The 15,965-nt window shown below is 50.3% G+C and overlaps 1 protein-coding gene across 5 annotated transcripts in view; it reads right to left on the reverse strand.

Annotated features, from left to right (window-relative positions):
• Positions 1-2,123: 2,123 nt before the first annotated feature.
• Positions 2,124-15,965, reverse strand: part of BRSK1 (BR serine/threonine kinase 1) — a 41,660-nt gene continuing 27,818 nt past the window's right edge. The window contains exons 10-20 of one of the 5 annotated variants that reach the window (XM_056864013.1): positions 15,771-15,935; positions 14,208-14,305; positions 13,097-13,247; positions 10,427-10,487; positions 8,095-8,175; positions 6,861-7,068; positions 5,201-5,249; positions 4,777-4,900; positions 4,398-4,578; positions 3,212-3,349; positions 2,124-2,309 (exon numbers count right to left, since the gene is read on the reverse strand). In XM_056864013.1, coding sequence (XP_056719991.1) covers positions 2,125-2,309; positions 3,212-3,349; positions 4,398-4,578; positions 4,777-4,900; positions 5,201-5,249; positions 6,861-7,068; positions 8,095-8,175; positions 10,427-10,487; positions 13,097-13,247; positions 14,208-14,305; positions 15,771-15,935 — 1,441 coding nt within the window. In that variant the 3' untranslated portion in view covers position 2,124. Of the gene's footprint in view, positions 2,310-3,211; positions 3,350-4,397; positions 4,579-4,776; positions 4,901-5,200; positions 5,250-6,860; positions 7,285-8,094; positions 8,176-10,426; positions 10,488-13,096; positions 13,248-14,207; positions 14,306-15,770; positions 15,936-15,965 lie in introns of all 5 variants that reach the window. The other 4 variants (XM_056864015.1, XM_056864014.1, XM_056864012.1 and 1 more) reach the window with 4 other exon arrangements.

Here is a 15,965-nt window from a genome sequence, read left to right on the forward strand (position 1 = left end):
AGCTCCAGGCTGCCTAATATAGCTAGTCAAAGCATGATTAAGGTTTGGTCTTTAATTTTTCTTCCTTTCCTTCTACCTGCAGGTTTGGGTGGGGGGCGGCAGGATCAAGTACTGCTTCTCACTTTACAGCCGAAGCTGCTCTTTTTTTATTATCATTACAGCACTGTTACAAAATTGTGATAATAAAAATTAAATATTCATTTTGACTGCATAGTTAAAAGGCAGTACTTAAGCTGGCACTGCCCCTCCCAAAACAAGATCATTAACTATCTATTCAGGAATGCTGCAGCCAGAGGCAGTAACTGATAAGGATATAAACAACGGAAAAGGTAAAGGTAGTCCCGTGCAAGCACCGGGTCATTATTGACCCATGGGGTGATGTCACATCCTGATGTTTACTAGGCAGACTATGTTTACAGGGTGGCTTGCCAGTGCCTTCCCCAGTCATCTACACTTTACCCCCAGCAAGCTGGGTTCTCATTTTACTGACCTCAGAAGGATGGAAGGTTGTGTCAACCTTGAGCCGGCTACTTGAAACCAACTTCTGTCGGGATCTAATTCAGGTCGCGAGCAGAGCTTTTGACTGCAGTACTGCAGCTTACCACTCTGCGCCACGGGGCCGTGTAAACAAAGGAAGGAAAGTAAATTTATAGGGAGAAGCAAAACCTTTGCTGAATGGAACTTAACGCCTAGTAAACATCTAGTAGGATCTTGGTTGTGAGGCTAGGCATTGCTGTATTTCCATGAGGAATATAGTGCTATATGAAGTGCTGTGTGGAACCAAGTTTCAATTCCGCATGCAGCTGATGGTGGAAAAGGAATGCTTGAGCAGTGCAAAAATGGATGCAGCCCATGAGAGGTGATGGATTATACAAGTGTGACACTATAAGAACTGGGTTTAATCAGAACAGAGCATCCACACCAAGTTAGGATCCAGAGCCCAGATTTTAAATAGGAAAACCACTTTGTGCTATAGAGGTTTTGCAAACTCAAAGACTGGTCATTTTTCAAATTGTTGACTGTTCTGTTCCTGAATGGGCATACACACTTTCCCCCCGTTTCCCAACTTCAGAAATGTACATTTAAAAAACTGGATGATTTTTAGTGTCAGAATATTTAGATAATTGTAACTTTAACTGCATTTTTCTACACTTCTCTTTTTAATAAGCTTGCAAAATTTCGATAAACGGTTTAACATAATCATAACAGCGGGTTTATGTAAGTGTCTGTTTTGGCTCCACGTTTGAAATTTGGGTGTTTTTTTTTAAAAAAAAAGATTGGCTTAGGGTGAGATTTTTTTCTTCTTCATATTTTGGCTTTTTGGAAGATGTTTTTTATGAAGAGTCCTGATAATATTTTAAATTCCGTTTTGGTCAGCGATAATTGGAAAAAAAATCACCACTAATTTCTGGAAGGGTGTAAACTAAAAGAAAAATAGGAAGGAGAAGGGTTGGGGCGTATAACCCTTTGAGTTTCTCACTCAAGCAAACTTCCTACTAGCTCTGTCTCGTGATTTTAGTGAATTCTGCCAAGATGTCGTGAGTAGGCTGGCCTCCTACAGGCCATGGAAGGAACAGCAGGAGAAAGAAGATGTCTCCCAATTCAACCGAACCGAAATCAGGAGGGAGTCTATGAAAAGGACTGAAGTAAATAAAGATGCTCCCCCCCCCTTCCCTCCCTCCCCAAACCAAAGGAATCAGAATAAACCTCCCAACCCCCACCGGCTCCTGCCCGGTTTCTCTCCTCCTTCTCCGGTTTCGTTTCGTTTCTGTCCGCCATCTTTTCGCAATCGCACTCTCCCGCCCCCCATTCCGTTCTTTTTCTGGATTTGTGGTGTTCTTTTTTTCTGTTTTTTTTTCCTTAATTATTTACAAGTTCACAGTATGGGCCGCTCCCAAGATGGCGACTTTTCCGCCCAGGAGTGAGACGAGCTTCTTAAACTTAAACCAACCCCCCTTCCCCCTTTGCGTCTTTGGTGGGGCCTTTACCCATCCATGCCTCTAGTTCGTCGGCTCCATTCTGCCCTGCTGGGGCGGCTCTAGCAATTCCCAGGGGCACGGAGTTTGCCCTCCGGGCTGCTCGGGCTCCCGGTTGCCCCCGCGCTGCCCCCTGCTGGCCCCGGCGTCACGGCTGCTGCGGGGACGGGGGTGGCGGTTGCTGGACTTGAGTCCCGTTGGAGGAGACCAGCTTCTTGTCCTTAGAGCCGCGTCGATGGTGCTCGGAGGAGACGTCGGATTCGGAGCGCCGAGACGTTTGGCAGCTGCGGGTCGGCGTGCCTGGCAAGCGGGACAGTTGCCCGTTCTTCTCATCTGGGGTTGGAGGGAAGGGCAAACTGTGTTAATTTCTCAGACGTTACTTGATTACACTCTGAAAGCTTTAAAAAATACTTCTTTTCTGATTTTTGTAAGCAAGACAAATTAAGGTGAGCGTTTACCTGATAGTTACTGATCAGGGGGTCTTACTTGCTAATATTTTAAGAATGATTAAATAATTTAAGTGACTAAGATTCCAGATTTAGATTTGCTTCAAGAACAGTAAAATCTTTAAGAGATACTGTTATGGTCATTTCCCCCCCCCCCTTTCTTCTGCGGGATAATGATCTGAATATTACTAAATCCTTGGTCCCTTTCTTCTGCGGGATAATGATCTGAATAGTACTAAGTTCTTATCTTTTAGTAATTCAGCATAAAATCAAGCCTTTAAAAATAGATAGATATAAGAGGACCTGTACAGGACATGCTTTCTTTTTCAGTTTCTGGACAGTTTTTGTTATAGCTGGAGCTGCTCAATCCATACATGAGATTAACACATCACAGAGAAACGAAATCTTCAAAACTTTAAACAGTCAATTCACAAAGAACCCAATAGCATGCTGGGATTTGCAGGTGCTCCAAAGCAGTGACTTCTTCAAGAAAGACTAAACGGAGCCTCCATGGTCAGAAGTAGTATACCACTGAATGCCAGTTGCTGAGGGTAAACAATATGAAAAGGGCTATTGCCTTCATGCCCTGCTTGTGGGCTTCCCGAGGGCACCTGGTGGGCCACTGTGAGACCACAAGATGCTGGATGAGGTGGATCTTTGGTCTGATCCAGAAAGGCTCTACTTTCTTACAAGCTGGTGTGATGCCAACATCATGCAAGCGTGCAAAACATCAAGCTAGCAAACAATTCAAGCGTCTCTTAGAATATCGACCACAGCTAGGGACATTACCTAGCAAACTGTTGGTACCCGGTCCGAGTACGGATCCCGAACACCCACCTGCGAGGGCTTGCACGGAAGGCTGGTCGTGTGTGCTGAGCAATTGCGCCTGAATTGTTTCCACCACTCGCTTAAACCGGCGGCTGGGACCTGCGGAGGCAGACAAGGGCTTTTAGGTCAGGAAGGGGATTGGCTCTCTTGGGAGAGTCCTGGACCCTGGGGCAAAGGACGTTGCTGCAAGGGTCATCTTGAATTTAGGACCAGCAGATTGCAGACAGGAGCCACCAATGTGAAAAGGCACATTAGGCAGCATTTCAGAGTGTAAACTCCTCAGGGCAGGGACCTCTCTTCTTGTGCTTTATTAGGCGCCAGACACATTGATGGCGCTATATCACTGACAACTGGGCAGGCCCCAACATAATGCCTGGGATGACCCCTAAGAGCAGGGGTGGGGAACGTCAGGCCCGGGGGCCATTTAAGGCCTGCAAAATCATTTGGTCTGGCCCTTTGTGGGTCCTGGCAGATCTCTAGCTCAGAAGGATCTGAGACTGCCGATATGCCCCCTCCGGCGGACAGGAATAGCCTCTATTCAAGGCGGATGTGAGTTTGTTTTGCCAAGAAAAGGAACCTTTTCCCCCCCTGCGGAAAAGTCATTAGCTATGGAGCTGCTAGGACCGCCCAAGCAACTGTGTTAACCCTTTCCCACCCGGGCCATGGAGAAACGTATTCCCTCTGTACTACAAGAGGGCTGGGGGCAGAAGTGGCAACAATGGAGGGGTTAAAGGGGGCATGGCCAGAATGAGCGGGGTGGGGGGTTAGTTCTTAGCCAGTGTGTCCTCCTTTCATCCCTGCAGGTGGAGGTAGCAGGAGCCAGCTGTAGAATCCGGCCCCGACCATGCGGAGTAGGAGCAACTCTGGCGTGCAGCTGGACGGCTAAGCCCGGCTGGAGCAATAGACCATCCTGTGCCATCAGGTGGGTGAGTGTGCCACCGGTCGGATGCCTGCCTGCTTGCCCGTGCCAGGGGGGGGGGTCATCTGGGGCAGCTGCCTGCTTGGGGATTGGTCAGCTAATTTTTAAGTTGATAATTTTGTATGGCCCGCAAATGATGTTATAAATATCCAAATGGCCTTCGGCAGAAAAATGGTTCCCCACCCCTGCCTAAGAACATTTTAAGGGAGTGGATTCTAGGGCACCAACCTGAGATGAGGGTGAAGGTGACCGAGTAGATCCCGCTGTCTTTGTGTGCTTCCCCACCCTCAGAGTAGCTGATGTCGACTTGGAACTTGACGGGTTTCTGGAAGACCGAGGGGCCGCCTGATGACTTGTATTCGGCCCGGAAGCTTGTTTGAGACACAACGCTGTGACTCAGGCTGGGAATCTGTGGAAAGGATCGAAGGGGGCGGGTCAACCTGCCAGTCATGAAGGTAGAGATAATCCCCTCCCACCGCCCCCCCAAATTCGGCCACTGTCCAAACTCTGCCCTCCTGAGCTCCCCACAGGTCTCTTCCTTCTTATCATCCCATTCTCTGTGTTTTCCCTCCAGCACACTTCTCCCTTCCTGACTCTCGACACTCACCGAGAGGAAAGCATGAACAATATCCGCCTTGATAGAGCTCAGGGGTTTGTCTCGGATGACCACAAAAATTTGCTCCTCTTTGTCTAGGTTGATAAAATTCCCAAACCAGGATTTCTTGGCTAGTCTGAAAGGGCAAAGTGTAAGAGGAGGAGGCTGTGTTGGTTTGCAAAGAAACATAGTGCAGAGAATGGGGAAATGCATCGGGGTGTCAATGATGTGACAGGAACTAGCCAATAGGTGTCTGTGGCGCGCGTACAACCACCTTTCACACCGTGCTCGCTCTTGCAAGTGTGCCGGGAGCAAAACGTTGAGAACCCACATTCCAGCATTTGGCATGGAGTAGGATTCCCACCTTGAAAAGTGTTCAATTAAGGGAAAGGGCCTGAATTCCCCGCTCCACCGTACCCCATCTTCTGATACTCACTCAGGGGACGACTCTGGAGTAAGACTGGACATTTCCTCTGGTGTGGGAACTGCAGAGCAAGAAGTGTTAAGATATTCAGCAAGACTGAACTGGGCCTGTCTATCCCTCCCCCCAAGCCCTTCAAAACACAGGATGCTCTTTTCCCCTGAAGCATCTTTTCTGGTCAAAATGGGGAAGAGAGAGAAGAAAAAGAAGAAGCTGGTTTTTATCTGCCGACTTTCTCTACCACTTAAGGAAGAATCAAACCAGCCTACAATCACCTTCCCCCTCCCCACAACAGACACCCTGTGAGGTAGGCAGGGCTGAGAGAGCTCTGACTAGCCCAAGGTCACCCAGCTGGCTTTATGCGGAGAAGTGGAAAAACCAACCCGGTCCACCAGATTAGCCTCTGCCGCTCATGTGGAGGAGTGGGGAATCAAACCCGGTTCTCCAGATCATAGTCCACCGTTCCAAACCACCGCTCTTAACCACTACACCACGCTGGCTCTCAGCTGGGCTTAGTCAGAACAATCCTGTCTGCACCCCATCCCAACCAGGTGCTCGCTCTGTTATTTCAAGGCAGTTCCCATCGAGGTCTACTCATTCCTCCAAGCAGAGGGTTGCGTGCGACCCAGATGCTCGTGAACTCTCTCCCCTCGGAGAGGGGCATCTCCTCTTGTACATACACCCAACGCACCAGGATTCCACCCAGCCCTTCCGTTACACCCCCTGCGCTCTTCGCTTTCTGGTGTAGCATGATGCTCATTTACCAACATCCAGCCACGCGTTCTGCACCTCTCACACACTCACCCAGCAGGTCCTTTACACCTCTTTCACACCACTGCCACCAAAGATCCCCTTCATACAACCTGGCTTTCAGAACGCCAGGTTCAGACGTAATGATTTGCCCTGATGGCAACGTTCACTCACACAACCTGTTTCCCCTGCCACAATCACCATCGTTGCTTCCTCTTTTGCATGGAACTATAGTTGGCTGTTACACCTGAACTGACAAACTAAGGTTGGCGTTTGACTTGCAAACCAAAAAAATAAATAAAAAAAATTGCAAACCAAGAGCAAGATATCACTTGCATATGATTTCCCAGTAAGAGGTTACTAACTAGCTTGCCACAGGCAAGGAGAGGGAGGGGCTGTGGCTCAGTGGTAGAGCATCTGCTTGGCATGCAGAAGGTCCCAGGTTCAATCCCCAGCATCTCCAGTTACAGGGACTAGGCAGGTAGGTGATGTGAAAGACCCCTGCCTGAGACCCTGGAGAGCCGCTGCCGGTCTGAGTAGACAATACTGACTTTGATGGACCAAGGGTCTGATTCAGTATAAGGCAGCTTCATGTGTTCATGAGAGGAAGGGGAACGGCACAACTGAGACTTAGGCTCCTACCAGGCTGTGGTGTGGCATTATATGTGACCTATGCCATGATGTTCGCCTCCTCTCCCATTCACCTCATTCTTGATCATCCTCGGCCAATGGTACACAATTCCAGGGCAGCATCTCTCTCCTTGAATACCCCACACCCCCAGGCATAATTCACAGCCCTCAAACATCTCCTTGGGATGCTCGCTTAACCCAACGGGTAAGGCTATGGAGTTGGCCAGCATAATCGATCCCTGGACATTTATCCACCCAACCACCACCCTAGCAGAGGGCGGTATTGCACACTCACCTTGCAGTTTCCGGCGGTGGAAGCGTGGGGAGCCAAGGAAGCTGTTCTTGATGGAGTTCAGGCGGGTTTTCCACGCCACGCCGGCCACGCCAGGGCTGCTCGGCGGCGTCCCACCAGGAGTGCCGGTGGGGCTGTCTTTGGGCGTGTGTACGGGGGTGCCGAGCGGAGTGGGGAGGGGGCTTCCCCGAGGGGAGGGGTGGGGGGTGACCTGCAGCACAGATTTGGGTGGGGGTTTAGTCGAAGGGAAAAAGCAACGGGGAGAGGAGGGTGGGTGAGGAGGCGGAGAGCCGGGGGGCAGAGGGAAAGGGGCGGAGCATCGGCTCTGCAGGGCCCGTTCCCCTGCCGGGCTGCCTTTGGCCGGGAGCGTCTGGGTCTTCGCAGGGGCAGGGGGAGGCGATGGGAGAGAAAAGCTGAAGATGGGGCTCTGGGTGTGGGGAGAAGTGGGGGGGAGAGAGGTGGGGAAGGGGAGAGCCGTGAGATGGGGGTGAGTAATGGCAGGTGGCATCCCCACACTCTGCTCCCAAAGCGAGCCTTGCTCCACAGACCCCTACCTCGGGTCTCCCCTATGATGACTGCCCTCCACTCTGTCGGGGTTAGCCTGCCCTGCGCTCCTCAGGGAGGGCCAAACTAGACCCAATGGGAGAATCCACACCAGTGGTTCCCAAACCTTTTGGGCCACCGCCCCCTGGGTCTCACAAACTCAACCCCAGAGCCCCCTACCCCTACCCTATAAAAAGCATTAGTCAAAATAGGGGTTTGCATGACGCACTGAAGAAGATAATAACAACAAAATTTCAAAACAGTAACAACTAATCGCACATCTATTCAAAATCAAATTGAAACTTTTTAGTTGAAATTTATTCAACAGAACTGATGAACTTGACCCAGTGGTACCAGCACTTCAAAGTCTGGGGAAAAAATGCTGTTTCCACCAAATATACCGGCATGGTGCCATAGCTCGATCTCTTGTAAATCAGTGAACAACGCAGTTGAAGGGGCCTACCTCTAGCGCCCCCTTGCCTCTTAGTGCCCCCCTAAGGTAATCCCACTGCCCCCCAGGGGGTGGCACTGCCCACTTTGGGAACCACTGATCCGCACGGATGGAGCCACGTATCCGCCTCTTTGCATGCAAACCGGACAGCGTGCGGGAGGGGGGGGGATCTTTAAAAAAGATATACCCAAAATGGAGAGCACAGGTGAGGGGAGGGAAATCCTGCCCCCTCCCCTGCCTTACCTCACTGCACTCAGTTGCTTGAAGCATTTTTCGTCCAGCGCGGCTCACTTCCGGTATCGGAGTCAGGCGTGGAGAAAAACGCTTCAAACAACGGAGCACAGGGAGGTCAGGCAAAGGGAGATGGTAGCGTTCCGCTCCCCTTACCCGCATGCTCTATGTTTTGGGTTTTTTTTTTTTTAAAGGATACCCCACCCACCCTCCTCTGCTTTCCATGCAAAGGTGAGGACACGGTAGGGCTGCCAGGTCCCTCTACGCCACCAGTGGGAGGTTTTTTGGGCAGAGCCTGAGAAAAGGGAGGGGAGGGACTTCAATGCCATAGAGTCCAATTGCCAAAGTGGCCATTTCCTCCAGGTAAACTGATCTCTATCGGCTGGAGATCAGTTGTAATAGCGGGAGACCTCCAGCTACTACCTGGAGATTGGCAACCCTAGGACACGGGAATACTTTGAAGGCATGGGCCCAGCTTCCTTGGGCCTCATTTGGCCCTTAGACACTGGGCTCTGCTGCAAAGGAGCGGACACCCCCCCGACTCCCGTGACACAACCTGGATCTGCCTAACAGCCCTTCCATAAAAAACAAAATCCATCTTGTTCTTCCCTCCCTGCCTCACACGGCTCTAGGCTTGCCAACCTCCAGGCACGAGCTGGAGATCTGCCATTACAACTGATCTCCAGCCGATAGAGATCAGTTCACCTGGAGAAAATGGCCGCTTTGGCAATTGGACTCCATGGCATTGAAGTCCCTCCCCTCCCCAAACCCTGCCCTCCTCAGGCTCCATCCCCAAAACCTCCAGCCGGTAGCGAAGGGAGACCTGGCAACCCTAGACAGCTCCTCCGCTGTATACACATACGCCTTCAGCTGTCCTTTCTGATGAAAAGACTACCCTTGGAACCAAAGCCTAAGCATGTTCTTTGGGAATCTGCTTCTCCTAACAGACCCTAAAACAGCTGGACGAGGGGTAAAAAGAGAGGCTGCCTGCTCTACGGGTTTCTACTCCCTCACTCATCCCAGGTGCCTTTTAACAACTTTGTGGCGGGCAGGAATTCATTCAGTGAAGCTGTGTTTGCTAAATACAGGAGATGGAGAAAGGTTTTTTCTCTCTCTCTCTCTCTCATAGGAAGAAAAAAAGTTGGTTTTAATATGCCGACTTTCTCTACCACTTAAGGAAGAGTCAAACTGGCTCACATTCACCTTCCCTTCCCCTCCTCACAACAGACATCTTGTGCGGTAGGTGGGGCTGAGAGAGTGTGACTTGCCCAAGGTCGCCCAGCTGGCTTCGTGTGTAGGAGCGGGGAAACAAATCCAGTTCACCAGATTAGCCTCCGCTGCTCATGTGGAGGAGTGGGGAAATCAAACCCGGTTCTCCAGATCAGGCTCCACCGCTCCTAACCACCGCTCTTAACCACTACACCATGCTGGCTCTCTGAGAAGAACTCAGAGGCCCCCAGTTAAGTTGGTGGGCTGTAGATTCAGGACGGACAAGAGGTAATGCTTCTTTATTCAATGAGTAATTAAATGGTGGGATTCACTGCCGGCGAAGGGAGAACGCTGTCCCTCAGGGACGCAGCCACCGGCTACTTTGCCCTTCAGTACGGTATAGCCCCGTGGCTAAGAGATGGTGATCCAAACTGGAAAGCGCCCCCACCCCTCCCAGTTTGACTCTCTGTGGATATCCACCGGCTACTCTCCACCTCAGCCCACCCATCTGCAAAATGGGGGTAAGAAAGCAGGCCTACTTCACAGGGCTGCTGTCAGACACGATCTTCCCCTGCCTGCAACCATGTTCTCGAGGCACTCCGCTTTGACACTCCGCAGCCTGTCCCCACAGAATCTCTGACTGTCCCTATCCGCCACAGTCCAGATAATTCCTCTTAGCTTTTCCTCAGCAATGCTGCACGTCTCCCCTGCGCACTGCGCCGACAAAGCCTGAGTACTTTTGTAAGCTACAGGGGCAGGTGGAAATTCAACCGGTCTAGCCCTTTCCCTAGCACGAACACGCAGCAAATGGGACGTGTGTCTGGCATGCGAACTGTACCTGGTGGATTTCTGCCTGTCGTTTATGCAATTGTGAAATGCTCCATGCGGAACCCCCCCCCCCGCGCCTCCCCCAGCAACCTGAACCAAGTGCAAGATGGGATGTGAATGAGGCTCCTGAGGCTGTGGGTTTTCCCCCCCGACTCCCATCCCCTCGAAACCCACCCGGTTCCCTCCCCATAGATGCCTCAATCCCTCCCGCCGCCACCCCCAACTGCTCCCCAGCATGATCTGCCCCCGGTGGCTCACTGTACCCCCACCCCCACCCCACAATCTCTTTTGGAACCCATATACTCACCCTGGGGCTACTGAGAGGGCTAGAGGATAAGCCAGTAGAGGCACCGCTCACAGATCGAGACCTGTTTGTGGGGCAGAAGAAGCAGATATTGGGGGTGAGGGGGGAGAAGATGAGATACACAGAAATGCAGTTCTCAGAATTATCAACAGGGGGCAGCACATACATACAAACATGCCCTGACCTGGATGGCCCAGGCTAGCTTGATCTCATCAGACCTCAGAAGCTAAACAGGGATGGCCCTGGTTAGTAATGGGTTGGGAAACCAGCAAGCAGGTCCAGGGTCGTTATGCAGAGGAAGGCAATGGCAAACCACCTCTGTTCGTCCCTTGCCTTGAAAACCCTACTACAGAGGTGGGGAACATCAGGCCCGGGGGCCGTTTAAGGCCCGCGAAATCATTTGGTCTGGCCCTTTGTGGGTCCTGGCAGATCTCTAGCTCAGAAGGATCTAAGACTGGCGATCTGCCCCCTCCGGCGGACAGGAATAGCCTCTATTCAAGGCAGATGTGAGTTTGTTTTGCCAAGAAAAGGAACCTTTTCCCCCCTTGCGGAAGAGTCGTTAGCTATGGAGCTGCTAGGACTGCCCAAGAAACTGTGTTAACCCTTTCCCACCCGGGTCATGGAGAAACGTATTCACTCTGTACTACAAGAGGGCTGGGGGCGGAAGTGGCGACAATGGAGGGGTTAAAAAAGGCAGGGCCAGAATGCGCAGGGGGGGGAGTTCTTAGCCAGTGTGTCCTCATTTCATCCCTGCTGGTGGAGGTAGCAGGAGCCGGCTGTAGAATCCGGCCCCGACCATGCGGAGCAGGAGCAACTCTGGTGTGCGGCTGGACGGCTATACCCGGATGGTGCAACAGACCATCCTGTGCCACCAGGTGGGTGAGTGCACCATCGGTTCAATGCCTGCCTGCTGGCCCGAGCGGGGGGTGGGGGTCATCTGGGGCAGCTGCCTGCTTGGGACTTGATTGGCTAATTTTTAAGTTGATAATTTTGTATGGCCTGCGAATGATGTTATAAATATCCAAATGGCCCTTGGTGGAAAAAAGGTTCCCCACCCCTGCCCTACTGGGTCGCCATAAGTCATATTCATTCACTTATTCACTCACTCACTCATTCATTCATTCATTCAACTTATTCCAGTCCAGGGTTAAGTTTCTTGATGGCTACTAGTGGGTACAAACCTCCACTCAGAAAAGGAGAAAATCATATTCTTGCTGTCCAATGAGTATATTTCTCACAGAACATCGTTTGCTCTGGCAGCAAGAAAAATAAGAGCCAAGGTAGTTAGCTCTACAGCAGAATCCCACCAAATGATGTTTTTGGTGGTTCATATCAATGTTAATTCTACTAGATTTTATTTTCTTGTACGTGTCTCTTTTTTTTAATATTGTGCTACTCTGTGGATGATGTTTTGTGAAAGCCTACAGCCACATACAAATAAATTCTACCTCATTCAACTTACTACCCCGCTCTCTCAGGCCAAGACCGGGCTCACAGCTGCTTACAAGAATATAGATATAATATCAATAAATATAAATATCGCATTAAATCAAGCCCCGTGGCGCAGAGTGGTAAGCTGCAGTACTGCAGTCCAAGCTCTGCTCACGACTTGTGTTCGATCCCAACGGAAGTTGGTTTCAGGTAGCCGGCTCAAGGTTGACTCAGCCTTCCATCCTTCCAAGATGGGTAAAATGAGGACCCAGCTTGCTGGGAGTAAAGGGAAGACGACTGGGGAAGGCACAGGCAAACCACCCCGTAAACAAAAGTCTGCCTAGTAAACGTCGGGATGTGACATCACCCCATGGGTCAGGAATGACCTGGTGCTTGCACAGGGGACCTTTACCTTTAAATCAATAAACCCATTAAAACAACATTTAAAATAGCCCTATAAAAACCATATAAAACCATAAAAACATATATGTGAATTGACAGCACTTTATACATACACATGTGTGTATGTGTGCCGTCAAGTCACAGCCAACTTATGGCAACCCGGTAGGGTTTTCAAGGCAAGAGATGTTCGGAGGTGGTTTGCCATTGTCTTGCCTCCGGTTGGGCTAAGAGAGTTCTGAGAGAACTGTGACTGGCCCAGGGTCACCCAGCAGGCTTCATGTGGAAAAGTGGGGAATCGAAGCCGGTTCTCCGGATTACAGTCCGCCGCTCTTAACCACTACACCACGCTGGCTCTCCTTTACAGGACAAGGAAGTGTGGGATCTTTACTGCTAGGAACCTTTTGCACTAGTTTTATATTAATCTTACAAATATATATGATGGGATTATTTTTGTAATGTTGGTGTCAAGTATTGTAATTTTAGCCACATTCTATGTGTTTTGCTATTCATCAAGCAGTTCTGTAATCCTGGTTTTTATTGGGGGGTTTTGTTTTGTTTTATTTGATGGTCTATGACCGTGAATATCTATCTATCCATCTATCTATCCATCTATCCATCTATCCATCTATCCATCTATCCACTCTCCTTTACGCACATATCCATGTATATATTGCCTACCAAATTAAATCTACATTGCAAGGCAACCAAGCATGAAAGGGTCTGCAACTTTCACCTCCCTCCAGTCGTAGGGCAAAGCCTATTTGGAAAACCCACATCACTTCCTGATGCCAGACTGCAACAGCCTCTGCCGAACACGTACATCTCCGGGCGCTCGCTCACCTCTGGCTATGCTGTGCCATCTCTATGGCCCGTCGGGCCGGGACTGGAGAACCGCCGTCTGTGACACTCAGAACTTCCATGGACTTCCGTTCCGGCCGGCGCTTCCCATGTCGGTTCAGCATGGGTGAGTCCACTCGCTTCCGAGGGGGGTCTGAAATAAATTGGGGGAGAAGAGATAGGTTGCGGCTACCTTTTGGATAAGGTATCGTAACTACCAATTACGTGAGGGTTCCATCTAGACATTAGGAAGAATTTTCTAACAGTTAGAGCGGCTCCTCGGTGGAACAGGCTTCCTCAGGAGGTGGTGAGCGCTCCTTCCCTGGAGGTTTTTAAGCAGAGGCTAGATGGCCATCTGTCAGCAATACTGATTCAATGACCTAGGCAGTTCACGAGAGGGCGGGCACCTTGGCCATCTTCTGGGCATGGAGTAGGGGTCACTGGGTGTGTGTGGGGGAGGTAGCTGTTATATTCTTGCATTGTGCAGGGGGTTGGACTAGATGACCCTCATGGTCCCTTCCAACTCTATGATTCTATGATCCTCTGTATTCAGGGGGAGCAGCAGAGCGCTACAACATCCTGGGTTAAACACTGCATGCACCAGCAATTGTTCTGATGCAGGGTTGAGTGGGGGAGAGGAAAGATCGAGTAGTGAGATAATGTGGAGAAGCCTTGCTCTGGGGGTGCCTCTTTGGTTGCAAGTAGGCTAATGAAACTGTACTGGAAGTGGAGTGTATAGGTAGTTGCCTCCTTGGTCTTGCTATCTTGCCCTCACACCAAGAAGGAAGTCTGGGCTTCCTAGAGGCATCTGGTTGGCCACGGTGTGAACAGACTGCTGGACTTGATGGGCCTTGGTCTGGTCCAGCATGGCCTTTCTTATGTTCTTATGAAGTCTCCGAATGAGATTTGGAAGAAGGAAGCACACGACAGCTGCCTAGCCATCTGGCAAAGAATCCCTGGGTCAGGGCTCCAGGACGCTCTGGAAACTTCTTTTGGCCCTTCAGCAGAATCATGTCTCGGGTTCCTTTCTGGGAGGCCAGGATGCCAGTGATCAAGCCCCCCCCCCCCCGTAATGTGTTTTGGGAAAGCCTCCTCCTCCCACCCGGTGTCTCACCGACATCGTTGCGTGGAGGCAGATCTTCATCCTCGCAGCTGGGGTATCTCTCCTTGCGGTCCAAGAGCAGATAGTAAATCATTTTTTCCTGGTTCTCGCTGATGTAGAGAGGGAGCAAATTGAGGGAGGGGGCTCAGGATGAGGACAGTCCCCACTTGCACTCTTTGAACACATGAACACATGAAACTGCCTCATACTGAACCAGACCCTCGGTCCATCAAAGTCAGTATTGTCTACTCAGACCGGCAGCGACTCTCCAGGGTCTCAGGTAGGGGTCTTTCACATCACCTACTTGACTAGTCCCTTTAACTGGAGATGCCGGGGATTGAACCTGAGACCTTCTGCTTGACAAGCAGATGCTCTACCACTGAGCCACGGCCCCTCCCTTAACTCTTGCACTTTTCTCTCCTCTTCCCATCGGTAACTATTCTGCTCACCTTCCTTTCATCCACACTTCCCCCTGCTTCCTCCTTTACCAGATCCCGCCTTTTAGAGCGCATCAACAGTGGAAACCTGCAGGGGTTTTAAACTAGGGAAACCGATTCAACTTTTGGACCTGCTACACTGTCAGATTAGGTCTAGGTTTCGCCCTGACCTGGATGGCCCCAGCTTCTCAGATCTTGGAAGTTAAGCAGGGTCGGCCTCGGTAAGTATTTGGATGGGAGACCACCAAGGACATCCTTCTGATGGGGGAGATTCCTCATCTTTCGCTCCCCACTACTAAATTCTGCGCCATTGCAATTAAAATATGCAAAAATAGGGTGGGAAAAAATCCTGTTAAAATCTTTTATACTTCTATATTTTTAATAATCTTAAATTGGCAAGCCACTTTTGTGTCATGCACTAATTTTGTATATCTTATTAATACTAGGTTTTTATCAATTTTTGTAATTTGTAATAGTTTTTACAGTTTTATCAAGTTGGACAATATAATATACTAACTTCTGGCTGGTCAAATAGACCGTATTAATAAACTTGACTTGACACCAAGGACGTCCAGGGTTGCTCTGCAGAGGCAGGGAATGACAAACCACCTCTGTTTGCCTCTTGCCTTGAAAACCCTACGGGGTTGCTGTAAATCTGCTGTGACCTGACTGCACTTCCCACCACCAGCTGTTTTGACATCTTTCAAAGTACCCTGACGCTTTTTGTTTTGCGCTGAGACTTCTTGCTCACAACCACCTCAGCTTCCTCGCAGAACTCCATTTCCCAAGATCCCCTGGTCTGTTAGCATACCCAGCGTGCAAGAAGCTAAAGTTTCCCTTCTCTTAGCAGACTCTTCTCGGGAGATCACCACTCAAGTAGCCAAATTCTGCCTCCGGTCTAGTGGGATTCGCAAACAGCTGGTTGAAAACCTTTCCCCCTAGAAGATCTTTCCTCCTCTTCTTCAAATCATCCCTCCCAGAACCATCAACTTCTATTATTTTAACCTAACTTTGATTTTTATTCAGAGCTGATATTGCATCAAAATAAAATTTGATTGATACCCAGTGTGCAGTGTGTCAAACTTAAGGGAGACTCTCATCCCCCCCCCCCAAACAGCCCCGCAATCTCATTCCTCACCCCTCGTTCTGCAGCTCCTGCTTCAGCTTGCCCTTGTCGCGGAAACAGCCCAGGGAGTGCATGCTCTCCAGCACGTCGGGATCCAGCTCGCTGACCGACTGGATCCGCCGGATCGCCACCTTTCGAGGGATGGGCTGCTCTGGCTCCGGTTCATTCTTGCCTCCTCTGGGAGAGACGGAGCAAAAAAGAGTTAAA

Source organism: Euleptes europaea, chromosome 18, assembly GCF_029931775.1.
Source record: "Euleptes europaea isolate rEulEur1 chromosome 18, rEulEur1.hap1, whole genome shotgun sequence".
NCBI classification, from domain to species: Eukaryota; Metazoa; Chordata; class Lepidosauria; order Squamata; family Sphaerodactylidae; genus Euleptes; species Euleptes europaea.